This window comes from Clupea harengus, chromosome 25, assembly GCF_900700415.2.
Source record: "Clupea harengus chromosome 25, Ch_v2.0.2, whole genome shotgun sequence".
NCBI lineage: Eukaryota > Metazoa > Chordata > Actinopteri > Clupeiformes > Clupeidae > Clupea > Clupea harengus.
In genome coordinates this window covers 5,833,055-5,849,650 of record NC_045176.1, presented here as the reverse complement: position 1 = coordinate 5,849,650, position 16,596 = coordinate 5,833,055, and the positions used below count along the sequence as shown (strand labels likewise).

Genomic DNA, 16,596 nt, shown 5'->3' with positions numbered 1-16,596 from the left:
AGTTATTGATCGTTCCTCATTCCATAGGGTTGATGTTGACTTTTCTGACAATGTCAGTGTCAATGACTATGATAGTGGTAATGCCTTTTTTGTCTTCAGGTATTCACAAGTCAAACAGGTTCTGCCGGCTGTACTCCAGACTCTCTCTCTTTGCTTTTTGTTCTCCAGCATTTAGCTTGAGGGCTTTAAATCATGTATTGAGGGAAGAGATTGTTAACAAGCCAACAGAAACCCTGAAGCTCGCAATCCCATCTGCCATCTACACGTTCCAGAACAACTTGCTCTATGTGGCCCTCTCCCACCTCGATGCCGCTACTTACCAGGTAAGCGAGCTCTACTGTGTGTCTGGTGTTTGTCTTCATGACTATGCCTTTCTGTAAGATCCTGGTGACATTTACCCTACTCTGAATATCAACATTGTATGCATCGTTTGCGTAACAGTTCAACATCCTGTATCCTTCTTGCTGGTCTTTAGCACTACCAGTTTTCAGGAGGTCATTTTACATTGCAGATTAAATCAAGTACATTTCACTCTTTTTTTATTTATTCTATTATTTATTATTTCATTTATTTTATATAGCGCTTTTCTAAGTACTCAAAGTCGCTTTTACAGCTTTTACAGAGTCCAGTAATCATTCAGACACAGTCATACCAGAGTCTGGAGTACAGCCGGCAGAACATGTTTGACTTGTGAATACCTGAAGACAAAAAAGGCATTACCACTATCATAGTTCAAGTCACTTATGCTTGCCTACAGAGTGCTTGATGGTTCTGCTCCCACCTACCTAAATGCTCTTGTAAGGGCAAATGTTACACCCAGGATGCTGCGCTCTTCTAGTGAGCGTCGTTTGGCACTGCCGTCTGTGCAAGCACGGCAGTCCAGACTATTCTCATTTGTAGTTCCACGTTGGTGGAATGAGCTGCCCAGCACTACCAGAGCAGGGGCGTCCCTCTCTACCTTTAAGAAGCTTTTGAAGACCCAACTCTTCAGAGAGCACTTCCCGTCCTAACTGGCACTTCGACTAGTGCGTAACTTGCAATTACAGCAGTTACACTTCTGCACTCTTTCTTTCTTTTTATTTCATTTTGTTATATTTCTAATGTAAAGTAGTATTTATTTATTGTTACACCAGGTTCTATTGCTCGTAGCTTGAATATTCTCTCCCTTGTACGTCGCTTTGGACAAAAGCGTCTGCTAAATGACTAAATGTAAATGTAAATGTAAATGGTGGTAAGCTACATCTGTAGCCACAGCTGCCCTGGGGCAGACTGACAGAAGCGTGGCTACCAATCAGCGCCTACGGCCCCTCCGACCACCACCAACATTCATTCATATTCATATACTCTTAACATAACCAAAATACCATACAGTTGAGCTAGTGACCAGTAAAGCATCCAGTAAACACGCATGTCTCAGTGGTAGTGTGTTGCCTCCCACGAGGGGCATGGATCTCATATTTGCCATGGACACACACTTACACTCACCCTCAAACACACACGTACACTTATGTTTGGTGCACCAGGTGACGTATCAGCTGAAGATCCTGACAACAGCGCTGTTCTCCGTGTCAATGCTGGGGAGGAGACTGGGCACCTACCAGTGGCTTTCTCTGCTCGTTCTAATGGCTGGGATAGCTCTTGTCCAGGTAAGAAGCAATGTCACTGCGACTGTTTAACCTGTTTTCTGAGATCAACAGGAATATTCTTTGAAGATTAGCGATTATAGTGGCCATAAAAACTTTGAAAATACACTCTGGCAAGTTATTTTTCTAAGATTTTCTAGATGAATTGTGAATGTTGTTAAGTGAAAATTCACTCAAGTTACCTCAGGACTCCGGATTTGCATATAAGTGCTTATATTTGCATATAAGTATATAGTTTTTACAAGCTTGTCGGGCTCACCCACGTCCTGGCAGGCCAGAGAGAGGCACGGGCTCACTCCCAGACTGCAGCAGACGACAGAGAAGCAAAATTAAACACATCACTCAAGGCTTATATAGAAAGAAGTTAGCTTTCTCTGATGCCAAAACACTTTGTCAGAAGGGATAACCAGGTGGTGGGTCTCTGACGTCCGAGGTCATCTTACTATGTTTTTTGCAACGTAATGCATCAGCAAGGCAGAAAAGAAGGATTACTAGTTCTTATTATCAGCCCTTGCCTACACACACACAGAGAAGATACACTTTTAAGCACATACACAGAGTTAGAAACGTCAGCATTTAAGAACAGAGACAGAAACATCATGTTTAAACTCACAAATGCATATGATTAACACACATACATACTTGATTAAAGTCAGAGTTTCACATTTCCTTATCAAATGTGCTATGTTATTAAAAGTGTGTGTGTGTGTGTGTGTGTGTGTTTGTGCGTGCACATACACATCCTGTTACTCACCTAGTGGCCAGTAGAGGTACCACAGACTCCGGAGCAAACAGAGCCATCAGCCGGCTCCCAGCTGGTGGGAGTGCTGGCTGTTCTGGCAGCGTGTTGCTCTAGTGGTTTTGCTGGTGTTTACTTTGAGAAGATCCTCAAGGAGACGATACAGAGTGTATGGGTGCGGAACCTCCAGCTAGGTTAGTCATTTACATCCGCCTTTAGTTAACTGCCTTGTCTAAAGCAACTCAGTTATACTTTGCACAAATCACAGCCAATCCCACACAGTATGCATACAAATGTTGCTTTAAATAATTCCCTTTTTTTTCACAGTTTGTATTTTTAGTAGTTTGTAGTTTGGCTTATTTTCACACCAGGCCTCTGTCTCTCCCATACACACACACACACACATACACACACACACACACACACACACACACACACACACACACACACACACACACACACACACACACACACACACACACACATACACACATGCACACACACACACACATACACACACACATATTCACACACACACATTCACACACACATGCACACACATGCACAAGCACATACACACACACATGCACACGCACACACATACACACACACACACACACACTCTCTCACACACACACACACACACACACACACACACACACACATACACACATGCACACACACACACACACACACACATACACACACACACCTATACACACGCACACATACACACACATACACACACACACATGCACACACATGCACACGCACATACACACACACATGCACACACACACACACTCACACTAAGAGCATATGTCATCACCACACATGCATGTCTCCGTGTCTTGTATTCAGGTATATTTGGGCTCGTCTTTGGTCTCATGGTTGCATTTGTTAATGACGGAGAGGCCATTAGAGAGTCCGGTATGTTCCGGGGATACAACAGCCTCACTTGGACAGTTGTTCTGTTACAGGTGTGTTATTTTGGTGTTTCAAACATTTAAAGAGAATTCATCATAGTGTGTTACTGCAGTGTTTGCTTATGTTCTCTTTCTTGACAGGCTTTGGGGGGTTTGGTCGTCGCAACTGTTATCAAATATGCAGACAACATTTTGAAGGGCTTCGCTACATCGCTTTCCATCATTTTGTCCTGTATCATATCGTACCTCTGGTTAGAGGACTTTGATCCTACCAGGTAAACGCATACTAGGAGTCTCAAAAAAAGCTTTCCACATCCTGTCACTTCAAACCACCACCTACCAAAAGCTCTCTAGGACTGTTTAACAGACAGTCCGAACAGCCCTCTAATTGTACTTCACTCCGTTCACATGCTTGTCCAAGCTAAATAAGTCTGTTCTTCTGTTACAGTGTGTTCTTCCTCGGCACAGCGCTGGTGATTGCCGCCACGTTCCTGTACGGGTATGAGGGACAGGCAAAGGCAGCTGTCAGCCTCCAAAGGGTGTAGAGAAGCCAGGCGCGACACAGGAGGAAGTGGAGCACAGCGAGAGTCCTCCGTAGGGAGGAGAGAATGGGGTCCAGCACGGGGCGGAGAAGAGGAGATGAAATGGCATGAAAAGGCATCGGGTTGCAGATCAGCAGGACAGACCGCTTGAACAAAGAGATAATGGAAAACGCAGGAAAGACAGGAGACAGTTCTCCTCTACAGTGAGCTCCTTGCATTTCAGAGAGGATACTGCTGGAGACATGAAATGCCTTAAATGAAATGCCATCATGCTTATGGAGCTTTTGATGGACCTTGACCTGCACAAAAAAATAAGGTCAGAGAACTGAGCTTTGAGGGGCTCTGACAGATTCACTTGGATCAGGGGACACCATCTTGGTGTTTTGGAATTTTTGGTAGCTCTGATGACAGAATAAAAGGTTTGTGTCCTAGGTGTGATTTTCCTTTTGTGCTAACACCCCCTGAAGTGGATTAGGGTCAAAGCACTTTTTTGGCAATAGCTCAAAAAACGTTTGCCAAAATAAAAACATGATTACCGTAATTTGTTGAATGGCACCATCAAGTGAATAACGTTCAAAGCTAAAATCTAGCATTTCAGCATAGTCAATATGTTGTGATGTAAAAGTTCAATGGAAATTTGACACCCTACATCACTAGCTCCTATTTTGAATGCATGCCAGATGTAGTAACATTTTGTTCATTGGGACGCTGCATCTGACATTCAATATCTCAAGAACTATTTGAACTAAAATGTTGAAAATTGGTATGCTTACACTTGACTACATTTGCTTACGTCTCCTAAAGTTCGATTTGGCTTGCTCAACAAAATGGCTGTCAACAGGCAATCAAAATTCAGCAACCAACACATGATCAATACAGATCACAATACAATACCTGTGTGATCTTAATCATAATTAAATTTCTTAGGCTCATTCATAATGGCATACTGTATATCAGATAGGGGTGGGGGGAAAAAATCGATTTTTCGATTTCTCTCGATTCTCTCTAGAACGATTCTGTCTCGATTCAGAAAAGTTCATAATCGATTTTTTAATTTTTTTACACATTCATTTTGTGTTGAAATGCAAGCTGCATCGATTATTGCATTGTTCATAGAAAGTCATAATTGTGACAAAGAAAAACTTTTTCTCTAATAAAAAAAATAGAGAAGGTAATTCATCCGTTGATTTTCTTTAATTATCAAACTCAAAGTAGGAAGTGATTTGAGACTCTGAGTAGCAAACTCAAATGTTTTAAAAATCGAGATGCATCGATAATTGTTTTATCGGTTTAGAATTGATAATCGATAATCGGTTTAGAATCGATAATCGGTTTAGAATCGAATCGTTGACCTCTGAATCGGAATCGAATCGAATCGTGAGGTGCCAAGAGATTCCCACCCCTAATATCAGACATCACAGACAAATCAGACATAAGATGTTTTCCTCTGTTTCTCTGACATGGTTTTGTCTATCTTTAAATCCTTCATCCAAAATTCAAATGGTCCCCATTTCACCCGTTGAAGTGGTCAAATCTTTCAACCTTTTGCTACTTGGGGCAGTTTGCACTTTGTGCTCGGATCCCGATAATCGCTACTTGGAGGAAGGGCCTATATTTAAACGTATTATTATGATATTGTATACCCCTGTTCTCTTGTAAATGGTGATACTTGTGTGTCTAAATGTAGCATTTACCCTACATTAAGTATTTAATTCAGTAAATATATAGACACACAAATGCAGTTTTTTATGTTTTAGGACAAATGCCTTAAACCTTTGCCCCTTGGGCCTCCTCTATGTTATGTTGTATTTTAATCTAAATGTCTAAATATGCTCCTCAAAATCAAGAGGTGTCAAGGTGCAGCTATATGGCGAGTAGGCCGACGATTACTGTGATATTTTGGAAATCTTATGTCCTTGTCCATTTGTACACCTTTGTTAAACCAGTGTTCGACATTGTCTGAGTCTGGGAAAACGAATTGAAGAGATGAAAATGAAGACGACTTGAACATATCACCATTCTCATTTTGTACGTCTGGAACATCTTCTTACATTGACAATAGAATTGCTGATCAATGCATATGCTAAATAAATTGTAGGCCAGCCTAACTGCCTACATTTCTTTTTAAAGGCCAACAACTTTGTACTTATGTTATATTATGGTGCTCATCTTCACCCTGAAGAGCCTATAACTTTAGTTATAAAGGACGGTAATAATGTTTTATCATGTTCTTGTTTATACGATTAAATGGTTTGTAAAGTGTTTGTTGAGTTAATGAGTAATGAAAGGCCCATCGAATGAATTGAACTTCTGATTCATTGAAACTGATAACAGATACAGCTGTTGGAGACAGTATAAAGTTGACAGGTTGTAACTGTTTATTAGAAGTTTTCAGGTAAAGCATTTTAACCTCATTGCTCCTGGCTTGTGCATTCAGCACAAAGCATACTGAGACAGTCACAGGTATGTTATGCAAAAGAGCATGCATGTAAAGACAGAAACCAATTTAAACAATAGTTTATTTACCTTTTTGTTTCAAGTCAGCTTTTCAGTCATGCCCTAAAGGTTCAGCACCATTGTCAGTCTTACCTTGCATAGTCTTGTGTTCATTGGGTGGAAGTAATTACCAATGTTTTCTCTCTGTCTATTCATATTGATGTAAAGAGAACAGAAAAGAAGGCCATGCATTTAACTCTGGTGTTAAGATATCATTTTTCATTGAGATGATCACCTAAGCATGTTACATCCATCCCTACCTGGTGCTGCTGTAACCAAATCATACAGAAAATACAATCATGTCTTTCTGGTGTGTACCAGTTCAGATAATTGTTACATATGCATCTTGATTCTGGATTGAGGCAACATTGATTTAGAAAGAAAAAGAATCCCTAAACAGAATCGGTAAGTCATGAGAGTATACCCTAAGATGAGGTAAGACAGCACACAGAGTGAACTGAATTGTTGTTGTAGTGGACGTGACAGGATCAGGGTCTGTTTCTGCTTGACCACAGAAAACAATCCTATAAAATAAGTGAACATGTTGGGGAATTCATTAATCTGTTACATATGAACAAATACTGGAGTTAAAGTTTGGAACCATCTTTCACGGTGTATGAAAGAGGTGACAAAGCTTTTGTGCACGTTTGTTGTTTCGAGACATTCTTGAAACCAGGCAAACAAGACCTGTCTCGCTCAATCATCGTTTGTTTTTGTTACACTGAGAGTGTGACAGCCCCTGATGCTCTGCCACGGTGAATACCTTTTTTAAGAAATGTGTCATGAGTAGTACAAAAACGGGTTCTGGCACCTATAGGATGAAATAAGCCTTATGTTGTCTTAGAGAGTTTCCTTGAAAAACTAAAGATTGCATTTGTCTTCGCTGTCTTCATTAAACTTACATTGCGTATAGTGGTCCTTTATCTGTAAATCATTTTTTACATAAAAGAGTAAACGACTATTATCATGCAATCATTTGTTGTATGACCTCACATGGATTTTCCTGAAGTTCAGTTCATGTTTTAAAGTATTACAGTAGTGACAGCTGAATGTCTTCTGGACATTAGAGAAAAGGCATTCTTGCTGCCCAGAATACAGTTTATGGTGCAAAAAACACTGGTATCAAATAGCTCAGTCTTTTTTTTCTTGTGTTAAAGGTTAAACCACAAATATGCTGCTGGTGTTTCAAACCTTGATTTTTAGATGCTGTGTTATAATGGGCCCTCCAGTAGCACACACTCACTCACTACGAGTGTCATCATTTGGTGGTGTGTGTTTGAAGGAAGAGCTTTGGAGGCGCAAGGACACGCCGCTGGAGGCCAGCCAGTGATAGACAGACTACTTTCAAACTGAGGAGACAGAAGTGAAGTGAAGAAAAAGAAACAGAGGTATGGATTTATTACATCAGAGAGACTGCAGGATGTCCCTAAGTGACCGTGGTGACCACTTGAAGGAGTGGTGACCCTGAGTGTGCGTTAAGTGTTTCATAAGCGCCTGGACTCTATACCTTTGACAACCTGCTATACAGGCTAAGGTCCGACATTCATTATCAAAGGCGACAGGAACCAGTGTTCAAATTTTGAAAACTTCCTGTATGTACCTGTACTTGTTAAATTGACTCTGCATTTACTTTCAAATTGGTTTTCTTTTTTTGCAATCCTGGTGGAATTTCCATCAGATAGGTTTAGCTGAATCAAGAAAACTAAATGAACTAAATATCTCCAATTTCTTTTCTATTTGAACAATAGTGTAACACAAACAAACAATAAACCGACATAAAAAGAACATGCACCTCGCTGTAGTGGACTACTCTTACGTTTGTTTCTCGAGGGAGCTGCTACAGTCACACCCTCTGAGCTCCCACTGACCAATCAGTTGAGGGAGCTGCTACAGTCACACCCTCTGAGCTCCCACTGACCAATCAGTGCCCTGAGCCCGAAGAGTTGAGCTTTCAGACAGTGCTAATGTCAACACCTAGTATCAGCCTCAATCACAAAACACTGAATAATCACACCAGGCATGTCCTGACGACGGCATCCTGGTCCCCACGATGTAGTACGCACCTATGGAGAGGAGACGGAGGGTGGGAGAGAGATGGAAAAATCAGGGGGGGGGGGGTTGGAAAAAGACAGATGGGAGGGGATAATGGAAGCAGGGGAGCGTCACAGATGGAGTGTGTGTGTGTTTGTGTGTGTCTCTGTGTGTGTGTGTCACATGACTCACTGGGATTGGCCCTATGGTGCAGCACCTCTAGTTTGAACCATAATATTCAGACTTCCGTTCTCATGCGAGGCATAGGAAGGTGTGTTCAGGTGAGGGTGGTGTTTTAAATGGTCATCAGTGGTGGTGGTGACGCATGCTCTCTCCTCCTGAAGAAATCTGAGCTGTTTCCGAATCTAAATCAGTCAATTGAAAGTCAATCTGTTTTGCTATATATAAATTCATTAAATTAGACAACAAATTATCTGTTTTTTTAGTAAATGAAAGTGTGGCTCTAAATTTTGTTGGCTCTTAAGTTTCATCTCTAACAAACGTGTTGGCTACAAGCACTGTTTCATTTGGTTTGTACTGTCTGAGTGCAGGATCTTAAGGTGCTCTGTTCCAGAGACCCACAGAGTCTCATAAGCTTGCGTGTGTCACCTGACACCAATAGCCCATTTCGCCTTCAGAGCAGCAGCAGCAGCAGCAGTTTTCTCTTTCTATTTTCCTCCCATGCAGTGTACGGTGTATTGGTTGCAAACGAGCGCTGTGCAGAGCCATCCACTTTCAGCTCAACCGAGCTTCTCCAGAAGCAGGCAATTTGCACCACAGGTCCAGTTCTCCGCCTCCATGTTCTCCACCCTGCTCTCCGCATGTCTGGATCTCCAGTAGTATCTTTCCTCTGTTAAGGTTATGGGGAATACTTTTCTAATCCCGACACTCCCACTCGTGAGTTCTCAGGTACACCGGCAGTTACTTAGGTGGAATCACCACAAGCGGCGCCCCTCTCCTGGGTCTCCACATCAGCACCTGTGCATCGTTGGCGTTGGGCCGACCCAACGCGTTGGGTGGGATGGGCTCCGGATTGTTGAGGATGTGAGGCTGCTCCTGGTGTGGCCGGCCCACCAGCGAGGCCCGTGAGCCAAGGGGCATGCCGGGATCTACGGCGATGTCCACGCGCATTCGCCAGCGGATGGTCTGCAGCACTATGCGCTCTTTGGTGACAGCGTTGAGCGCCACCAACCAGGTGATGAAGCTCTGGTCGCGCGTGATGTGCGTCAGCATTGGCGTGTTGCTGTTGCTGATGGGCACCGCCCAGGTCACACTGGGGTAGAAGTTGTCATTCATACTGACAGTCAAGCGCGAGGGTTTGTACGTGGGGCCCACCAGCGTGACTGTCTCCGTGGTGTTGCCGTACCAGGGGTAGCTGACGCCATCTGAGTCGCTGATGGCCTTGACACGGCCCTCACGCAGCTCCGGCAGCTCCCAGCTGGACCTGAGAGGCCAACGGAAGAGAGAGAGGAGAGAGAGGGAGAGAGAGAGAGAGAGAGAGGAGAAGAGCAGAGTTAAGACGGGGTAGGGATCAGTTAATAGCTTTTTGCTGAGGCAGAAAGAGGTGAGAAAGAGGAGGTTATGACTTCATCTTGCATATATATATAATTTACTTCAATAGATGGAGGGACTGGGAAATAGAGAAGGAATGAATGACATCTATGGATGTTTTCAAAACAAAATAGATCTAAATCAGCTGAAAAAAGGGAAAAATAATGCCTCGAAGATGTTCAAAAGTGTGGGGTTTTGGTGTCTGTGAGTATGCAATTAAACAAAAGTTTGTTTGATCTCGCTGCATAATCTGGTAGTTGTTGGCGTTTGGGTTCGTGATATTAAGACAGGTTAGAGAAATAAAGGTTAGAGAAATCTACTTACATTCCAATATCCCCATATGTGTTATAGAATTCCATTTGAGTGCAAGCCTGAATCCAGCCTACAGTCCACGTCTCATTTCTTGGCACAGGGGGCATAACAATACCCGCAGAAGCCCTGAAATAGGGCGTCTTGTAGCGCAGTACAATCGGTGAGTTCTCCTCAATCACTGTCGGGCACTGGTCAATGGAGGCTGAAACCTCATACACCACAATATTCTCCCGTCTGATTCGTGGCTTGCAGGCGATGCTCTGAATGCAACCCATGGTACTGGTTAGAAGCAGTGCCAGAACGACCAGCGACGGTAGAGTGAGTTCTGCTTTAACCAGTTTATTCATCGGTGCCTTTGCTGTTCCATAATCAGCCTTGAATCATGATCATGATCATCTTTAGCCTACTTGACACTGCCTGTGCAAACTATCAAATTGTACAAATGTGAAAAAACACGGATGATAGAAAGATCCACATTTTGTTACATAAAAATCATGCTTGTATCCTCAGCCATTGGGGGCATACAGTTACAGAAAAAAATGCGACCTTATCTGGGTAAGGAGGGTACGGCACACCGATACCTCTCCCAGTCTCTCTCCGGCGCGTCGGAGTTCCGCACTGCCCTTGGTGCTTGTCCCCAACAGACGCGTTTCGGCCTCCTCCAGTGTGGCAACCCGGCGAGAGACGCTTTCTTTTCCAGTTCACACGTCCGGCTATAGGTCTGAGCCCTTTGATTTTTGTTTTCCTGCCACACGTTGTCATGTCAGTGGCGTGCAGGCAGCTGGAGAAGCAGCGAGGGTGTTTGGGTTCTTCTTTCCGAGGTGACTGACATTCCCAGCATCATCAGGATGCGGCGCCCTCAATTTTTTTTGGGAGATCTGGGAGGTATACGGCAGACACCGTAGGTGAAACTAAACATAAGCTCAACGAAGCAAGACCAAAATTTGGAAAGGTAGGCAAGGAATCATTTCATCTGTGCACAACAGAAGGCCCACTGCCCAAGGCTTGGTCTTATTTTATTGCTCTCCTTTGTGCGCTGCCATTCTCCATATCCACATCAGAGAGACCCTGCACAACTGGGGAAGAGACAAAAGCGGTGATGGAGGCTCCACAAACACGCAAACGTGGTCTTAAGTTTCTCATTTGAAATTTCCCGTGGTCGGAAATGTTCCATGATTGGCTTGGTAATCGGCAGGTCTCGTCGTCATTACTGTTGTCGCTTGTAGGATACAGTACAGCGCTCTCGATAACATCGTATCTTCGAGGACGGTCGCTGTTCAGCGGGGGTTAGGTGCTGATGCTAGAGAACACAAGCGCATGGGGGAGAGAGGCGGGGGTGGGGAGCTACAGTTGCATAGCCCTCTGCATTGAAAGAGTCACTGTCAATGAGGGGCGCGGTTTGTACCACATGAACACTCCCTCTCTCTTCTTATTGGATGAACAAGTGGATAGCGGATATCGTATCATTGCTGCTAACTTCCCTAGTGACACGACTCGGCCGTTCATTCAGCAAGATATCCGACTCTTTGGGGTTGGTCATTCATATGTTTGAACACATCACCATTGGAACCAGTTTATGATTTTCAGAGTACTAAGTAGGCTGGCAGAAAAAGTTCCAAGTGCAGTGCACCGAGTCGTTTCATCCATGAAGCCTCAAGTTGTATTTGTGTTGGGAGGGCCTGGCGCGGGGAAAGGGACACAATGCGCTAAAATCGTTGAGGTAAGAAACGTGAATGGAGGGCGATAATTGGATGATATGCGTTAATGTACTTGACACTGTAACCATGTTATGTTCTCCTTTTAAACTTGCATATCCATACCGTGGTCAGTCATCCCTTGCGTTGTCATTGGCCTTCAGCTTCTATCCTAGTTGCTAGCACAGGCAAATCTTTAGCTAGCGTAACTTCCGGGTGTCCTCTAATAATAAGGTGGAGAGTTACAAAATGACTATTAGTGGTATTTATTCTCAGAACTGTTTAGTTGTGGCAAGGTATGTCTTGACTGGATTAATCAGAATGTATACGTTCTTTAATTAGCTGGGTTCACTGGACCCAGTATGACGTGTCATATAGCAAAGCCTACTAATGACTCATGTTCCTGAATGGAACAGGATGCGTTTTGAGCTACTGGCCAAATGTCAAATCTGCGATCTTATGTTACAGCTCTTCGGGCATGAATGTGTATGTAACCTCATTTTAGATGTCATTTTAACAGAAACGTGGACTTCAGTAATGACTGTCTGGCTAACTTTTGTCCTCTCCATATAGAAATACAACTACAACCATCTATCTGCAGGAGACCTGCTCAGGGAGGAACGCAGCCGAACTGAGTCAGAGTTTGGCCAGCTCATCGATAACTATATCAAAGAGGGCAAAATTGTACCTGTTGAGATCACCATCAACTTGCTTAGAAAGGTTTGGACATATGACTGTCTGCAGATGTAAACAACAGCCAATCAGATAATCAGATTTCTCCCCTCCCTTTCGTGCATCTGAAGCAACGCACTAATTGGCTGACATTGTTTATGGCTCAGTCCGAGCCACTTTGTTTGTTTCAGAGCCAGGACTGTGTAGTAACTCCAGAGGTTATTTTGAGCAATTTGCTGAATTTGACAAAAATGTTTTGGATTAGAATCGTGGACGGCACCTTTTTAAGCGTGAATGTTTTTATTACATTTTTTTTTTTCTTCAGTAATCTTTTAGACTCATTTCTTTCACAGCTAAATCGTTGCCATTTCTAAAATGTATGCGTTTGTCAGGGACGTATGCCTTAGTTGATTCTCACCCTTTCATGTCTTCCCCAGGCTATGGAATCCACCATGCAGGCAGATGAGCAGAAGTTTAGGTTCTTAATCGATGGATTTCCTCGTAACCAAGACAACCTGCAGGGCTGGAACAAAGTCATGGATGGCAAAGCAGATGTCAAATTCGTCCTCTTTTTTGACTGTAGCAACGAGGTGGGCTATAATCAGAACAAATATTAAATATCAAGTCATATATATCAAATATGAAGGTCAATATTTAAGAAACAACACTAGAAGAAGTAACATCATATCTGTGATCTGGTTGATCTTGACCACTGTGTCATGTCATGTAGCTCATGTCAGCTGCCTGTACACAAAATCTGCACAAAGTAAGGAAATGCTGAAGTAAGATACCTTAGAATCTTGTCTCAAATAGATTAGTCCTCTGTGTCCTCAGCCTAAAATAGTGGTTTTATCATAAGTGGTCTGTTACAAGCTAACAGTGTCAACGAAAAAACAAATGTCATTAGCATGTGGAATGAAACACATGGTTCTGCTCTGGGTTGATGTGTTGTATCCCTGCCAATAGGTGTGTATTGACCGCTGTCTAGAGAGGGGGAAGAATAGCGGTCGTACTGATGACAACAGAGAGAGCATGGAGAAGAGGTAAGGACCGCTGTCAAAGCCTACACCTGACCTCAAGTGCACTGTGGTTTTGCTCCACAAACATTCTGTCTGAGAATGCAAATTCAGGTGAGGTGGAATGTCATTGGGCCTCATTCTCGAACATTTTCTGAAGTTTCTTCTGAAATGTTTTTTTTTTACGGACTTCGGAAGACCAGCGTAAGAAAAGACCTCTGCCTGATTCATGAACGCCCTGAAGATGTGTTCTTACGCAGCCAAAGTGTTCTCAGCTGTGCTCCCCCGAATGAAGTCACATATGCCGAACAGTCAGCTGGTAGACTTGCAGTGAAGGGTTGAGCCCAGGAATAGCATTAAAAAAAAGCCTTGGTCAAGCTGTATCAAGACATGACGACACCTGAAGTGGGCCTATGTTTGACTGTCTGTGTGTGGTGGTGATGGTGGTGGTTGTTTAGATGCTTTTTGGCTCCACACATGAGGACTTATACTCAGCTCTCTGATCAGCTTTTCAAGCTATGGAGAAGACTAGTTTAAAAACTGATGTGGAGCAACACAAGCAATTCTCTCAAGTTAATATAAATGTATTCTCTGACTTCTCTGAAATGGTGGCACTGTGACGAGAAATGCCGTTGGTGTTTTTATTATTATAATTTTTTTTGGTGTAATTGACACTGCCAAAAGTACAAATGTGCCTGCGGAGGACAGTGTGGTTGGATGGTTGCTGGATTAATCAGAGGAGTGTAACCTGTTTTGGATGTTGATGGATTAATTAGAGGAGTGTAACCTGTTTTGGATGTTGATGGATTAATCAGAGGAGTGTAACCTGTTTTTGAATAGGATCCAGACATACCTGCAGTCCACACGCCCCATCATTGAACTCTTCGAGAAGCAGGGGAAGGTGCACACCATTGATGCCTCGCGCAATGTGGAGGAGGTGAGGCTGACATTTCTGTGATGCGTGCCCACACACACACACACACACAACCACACACACACACACACACACACACACACGTGGAGCCAGATGACATGTGACTTAATAGTGTGTGGTGGGCTAATCATTTCTCCCGTCCCCCTTTGCTGCAGGTGTTTGAGGATGTGAAGAGCATCTTCGGCAAGGAGGGCTGAGGATTGTCTCGCATCTAAGCTGCCAAGGAGTGTGCCCGCCACAGTGACTCAACGTTTTCTTTTTATCAGTGTCAGCAAATACTCTTGCTTCGTTCACATGTCCACATTTTTTGACTTTTTACTCATGTAATTATATATATATAATTATATGTCTGATATATATATGGAAGATATATATATGTCTGATATATTATATGTCTGATATATATATGGAAGGTTAGTCTAGTTAAGTATAAATTGTGTGAGTGTATATAAATGTGCGAGAGTGTGCATGAGTGTGAATGGACTCTAGATCTAAGCATAAGTTCCATTCTGAGAAGGGCTGCAGAGCAGAGTTGTGACTGAAACAATGAGTTGTAGTTACAAATGTCATTTGTCCATAGATGCATACATACAAATCGGTTACATTTAGCGCTTGCTCCTGAACGAGGGTGGGTGGGGAACAGACTTTCTAGGGCAGTTTGGGAATATTTGTAGTGATATCTGCGAATGTTCGTTTCAGGGATGTCTCCACGTCAGACATTGTGTCATGTCTGATAAGCAGAAATGGCCGAAGTTCGACTCCAACCATGGAGCTTACAGACTTTGCTCCAGGTTGACACTAAACCAGCTGTCTTTTGTGACTTTGACATACTGACTGATTGAGAGACATTTTACATTGCAGTCCCTAGGACTCAGTTGCTAGGCTACGGTCAGTCAGACTAGAGATTTTTTTTGCTTTACCCATCATGAAGATTTGGACTGAGCTTACAGTTTTTCCAATAATAGTAGAAGAGTATTCCATTCGAGGACTTTTCTTTACACTCAATCATTGTCATCTTCACACTGTAAAGATCAGTCTTGTGTTGTTGAAGAATACTGAGAGTAAAACATTGGATAGCTAACCCATCAGCAAATAAAACATCTGCTTATTTTGACAAGTGTACATGTCTCACGGTAGAGAACTGACAGAAGGAATGACTACAGGGTCAAAGAAACAGCTGGTTAAGGAGCAATAAAACACACTAGTGTCGCTGCTGGCATTTTGTCTGCTAAAGTTGCAATAACAGTTCTTTGGGTAACAAGGGGCCAGCCATTGCACTTAGGTGAATATCAGTTTACTGCACCGCCAAGTCTTCTTGTGACACAAATGCACAAAAAAACTTTATGTATCTGTTTTTGTTTGTGCTATAAGAATAGCTGTTGTTGACAATTAGTAAAGATAAAAGAACTGATGCATTGGAAGGATGAATTTGTCTGATGTTTTTTTTTCCCCAGTGTTCTTGGTCAGAAAGTCATCTCCATAGAGGTTATCACTTCAGCTCAAGTGGTTTTTTTTAGAATTTTAACCCTCTCTGACACACACATACACAATCGTACACACATACACAATGCATACATGTATGATTGTATACCAAACTGAATTCCGTGCACATTAAAAGGGTTAGTGGACTCTAAAATGTGTTTTTTTGAGTGGTAAACTAAATTACATGACTGTACTGTGACAGATAACACTGTACTGTAACACATCGATGCTGGTGTTAAAATTGACAAAATTACCATTTTTATAAAAAATAAATTCTGTCTAAAAAATCTACTGTTTAAAATCACCCTGAACCTTGCAAGGCCAATGCTGATGTAGAGTCAACCATTTGATACTTATCTACGTCATGAAATCTATATAAAAAAATAACGCCCTATAATCACCCAACTTTTTTTTTAGCTTTTTCCAAAATGATGCCGTGGGTGGCGTTAGGCTCCATTACATTTTAATGATCTGCACTTCCGAGAACCGTGCTAGCAGTGGCGGCTAGGGCTGAATGAGAGGAGGCACACGACTCCCTTGTCTGTGTGTGACTGTCCA

The 16,596-nt window shown here is 42.7% G+C and overlaps 3 protein-coding genes across 3 annotated transcripts in view; 2 read left to right on the top strand and 1 right to left on the bottom strand.

Moving 5' to 3' along the window:
• The window catches only part of slc35a3b (solute carrier family 35 member A3b), an 8,115-nt gene extending 3,834 nt beyond the window's left edge, over window positions 1-4,281 (top strand). The window contains exons 3-8 of the mRNA XM_012817473.3: window positions 169-323; window positions 1,524-1,646; window positions 2,402-2,576; window positions 3,244-3,362; window positions 3,450-3,583; window positions 3,757-4,281. Of these exons, the coding sequence (XP_012672927.1) occupies window positions 169-323; window positions 1,524-1,646; window positions 2,402-2,576; window positions 3,244-3,362; window positions 3,450-3,583; window positions 3,757-3,853 (803 nt within the window). The 3' untranslated portion in view covers window positions 3,854-4,281. The remainder of the gene's footprint in view (window positions 1-168; window positions 324-1,523; window positions 1,647-2,401; window positions 2,577-3,243; window positions 3,363-3,449; window positions 3,584-3,756) is intronic.
• A 2,798-nt stretch (window positions 4,282-7,079) lies between these two features.
• On the bottom strand, window positions 7,080-11,635 carry fam78ba (family with sequence similarity 78 member Ba). Its single transcript, XM_012817535.3, has 2 exons — window positions 10,253-11,635; window positions 7,080-9,821 (listed from the first exon to the last, which is right to left on the bottom strand). The coding sequence occupies exons 1-2, from the start codon at window positions 10,585-10,587 to the stop codon at window positions 9,299-9,301; spliced, it is 858 nt and encodes a 285-aa protein (XP_012672989.2). The 5' UTR covers window positions 10,588-11,635; the 3' UTR covers window positions 7,080-9,298.
• Window positions 11,636-11,699: 64 nt separating this feature from the next.
• cmpk (cytidylate kinase) lies at window positions 11,700-15,984 on the top strand. The gene is made up of 6 exons (XM_012817491.3): window positions 11,700-11,960; window positions 12,508-12,654; window positions 13,044-13,196; window positions 13,573-13,649; window positions 14,463-14,559; window positions 14,712-15,984. The coding sequence occupies exons 1-6, from the start codon at window positions 11,817-11,819 to the stop codon at window positions 14,751-14,753; spliced, it is 660 nt and encodes a 219-aa protein (XP_012672945.1). The 5' UTR covers window positions 11,700-11,816; the 3' UTR covers window positions 14,754-15,984.
• Window positions 15,985-16,596: the final 612 nt, after the last annotated feature.

Bases quoted from the DNA above. Each gene is read 5' to 3' on its own strand.
- fam78ba (XM_012817535.3), bottom strand. From the start codon at position 10,587: ATGAATAAACTGGTTAAAGCAGAACTCACTCTACCGTCGCTGGTCGTT. The intron at 9,822-10,252 runs GTAAGTAGATTT...TTGGCCTCTCAG, and splicing joins ACATATGGGGATATTGGAAT to GTCCAGCTGGGAGCTGCCGG.
- cmpk (XM_012817491.3), top strand. From the start codon at position 11,817: ATGATTTTCAGAGTACTAAGTAGGCTGGCAGAAAAAGTTCCAAGTGCA. The intron at 12,655-13,043 runs GTTTGGACATAT...TGTCTTCCCCAG, and splicing joins CCATCAACTTGCTTAGAAAG to GCTATGGAATCCACCATGCA. The intron at 14,560-14,711 runs GTGAGGCTGACA...CCTTTGCTGCAG, and splicing joins CCTCGCGCAATGTGGAGGAG to GTGTTTGAGGATGTGAAGAG.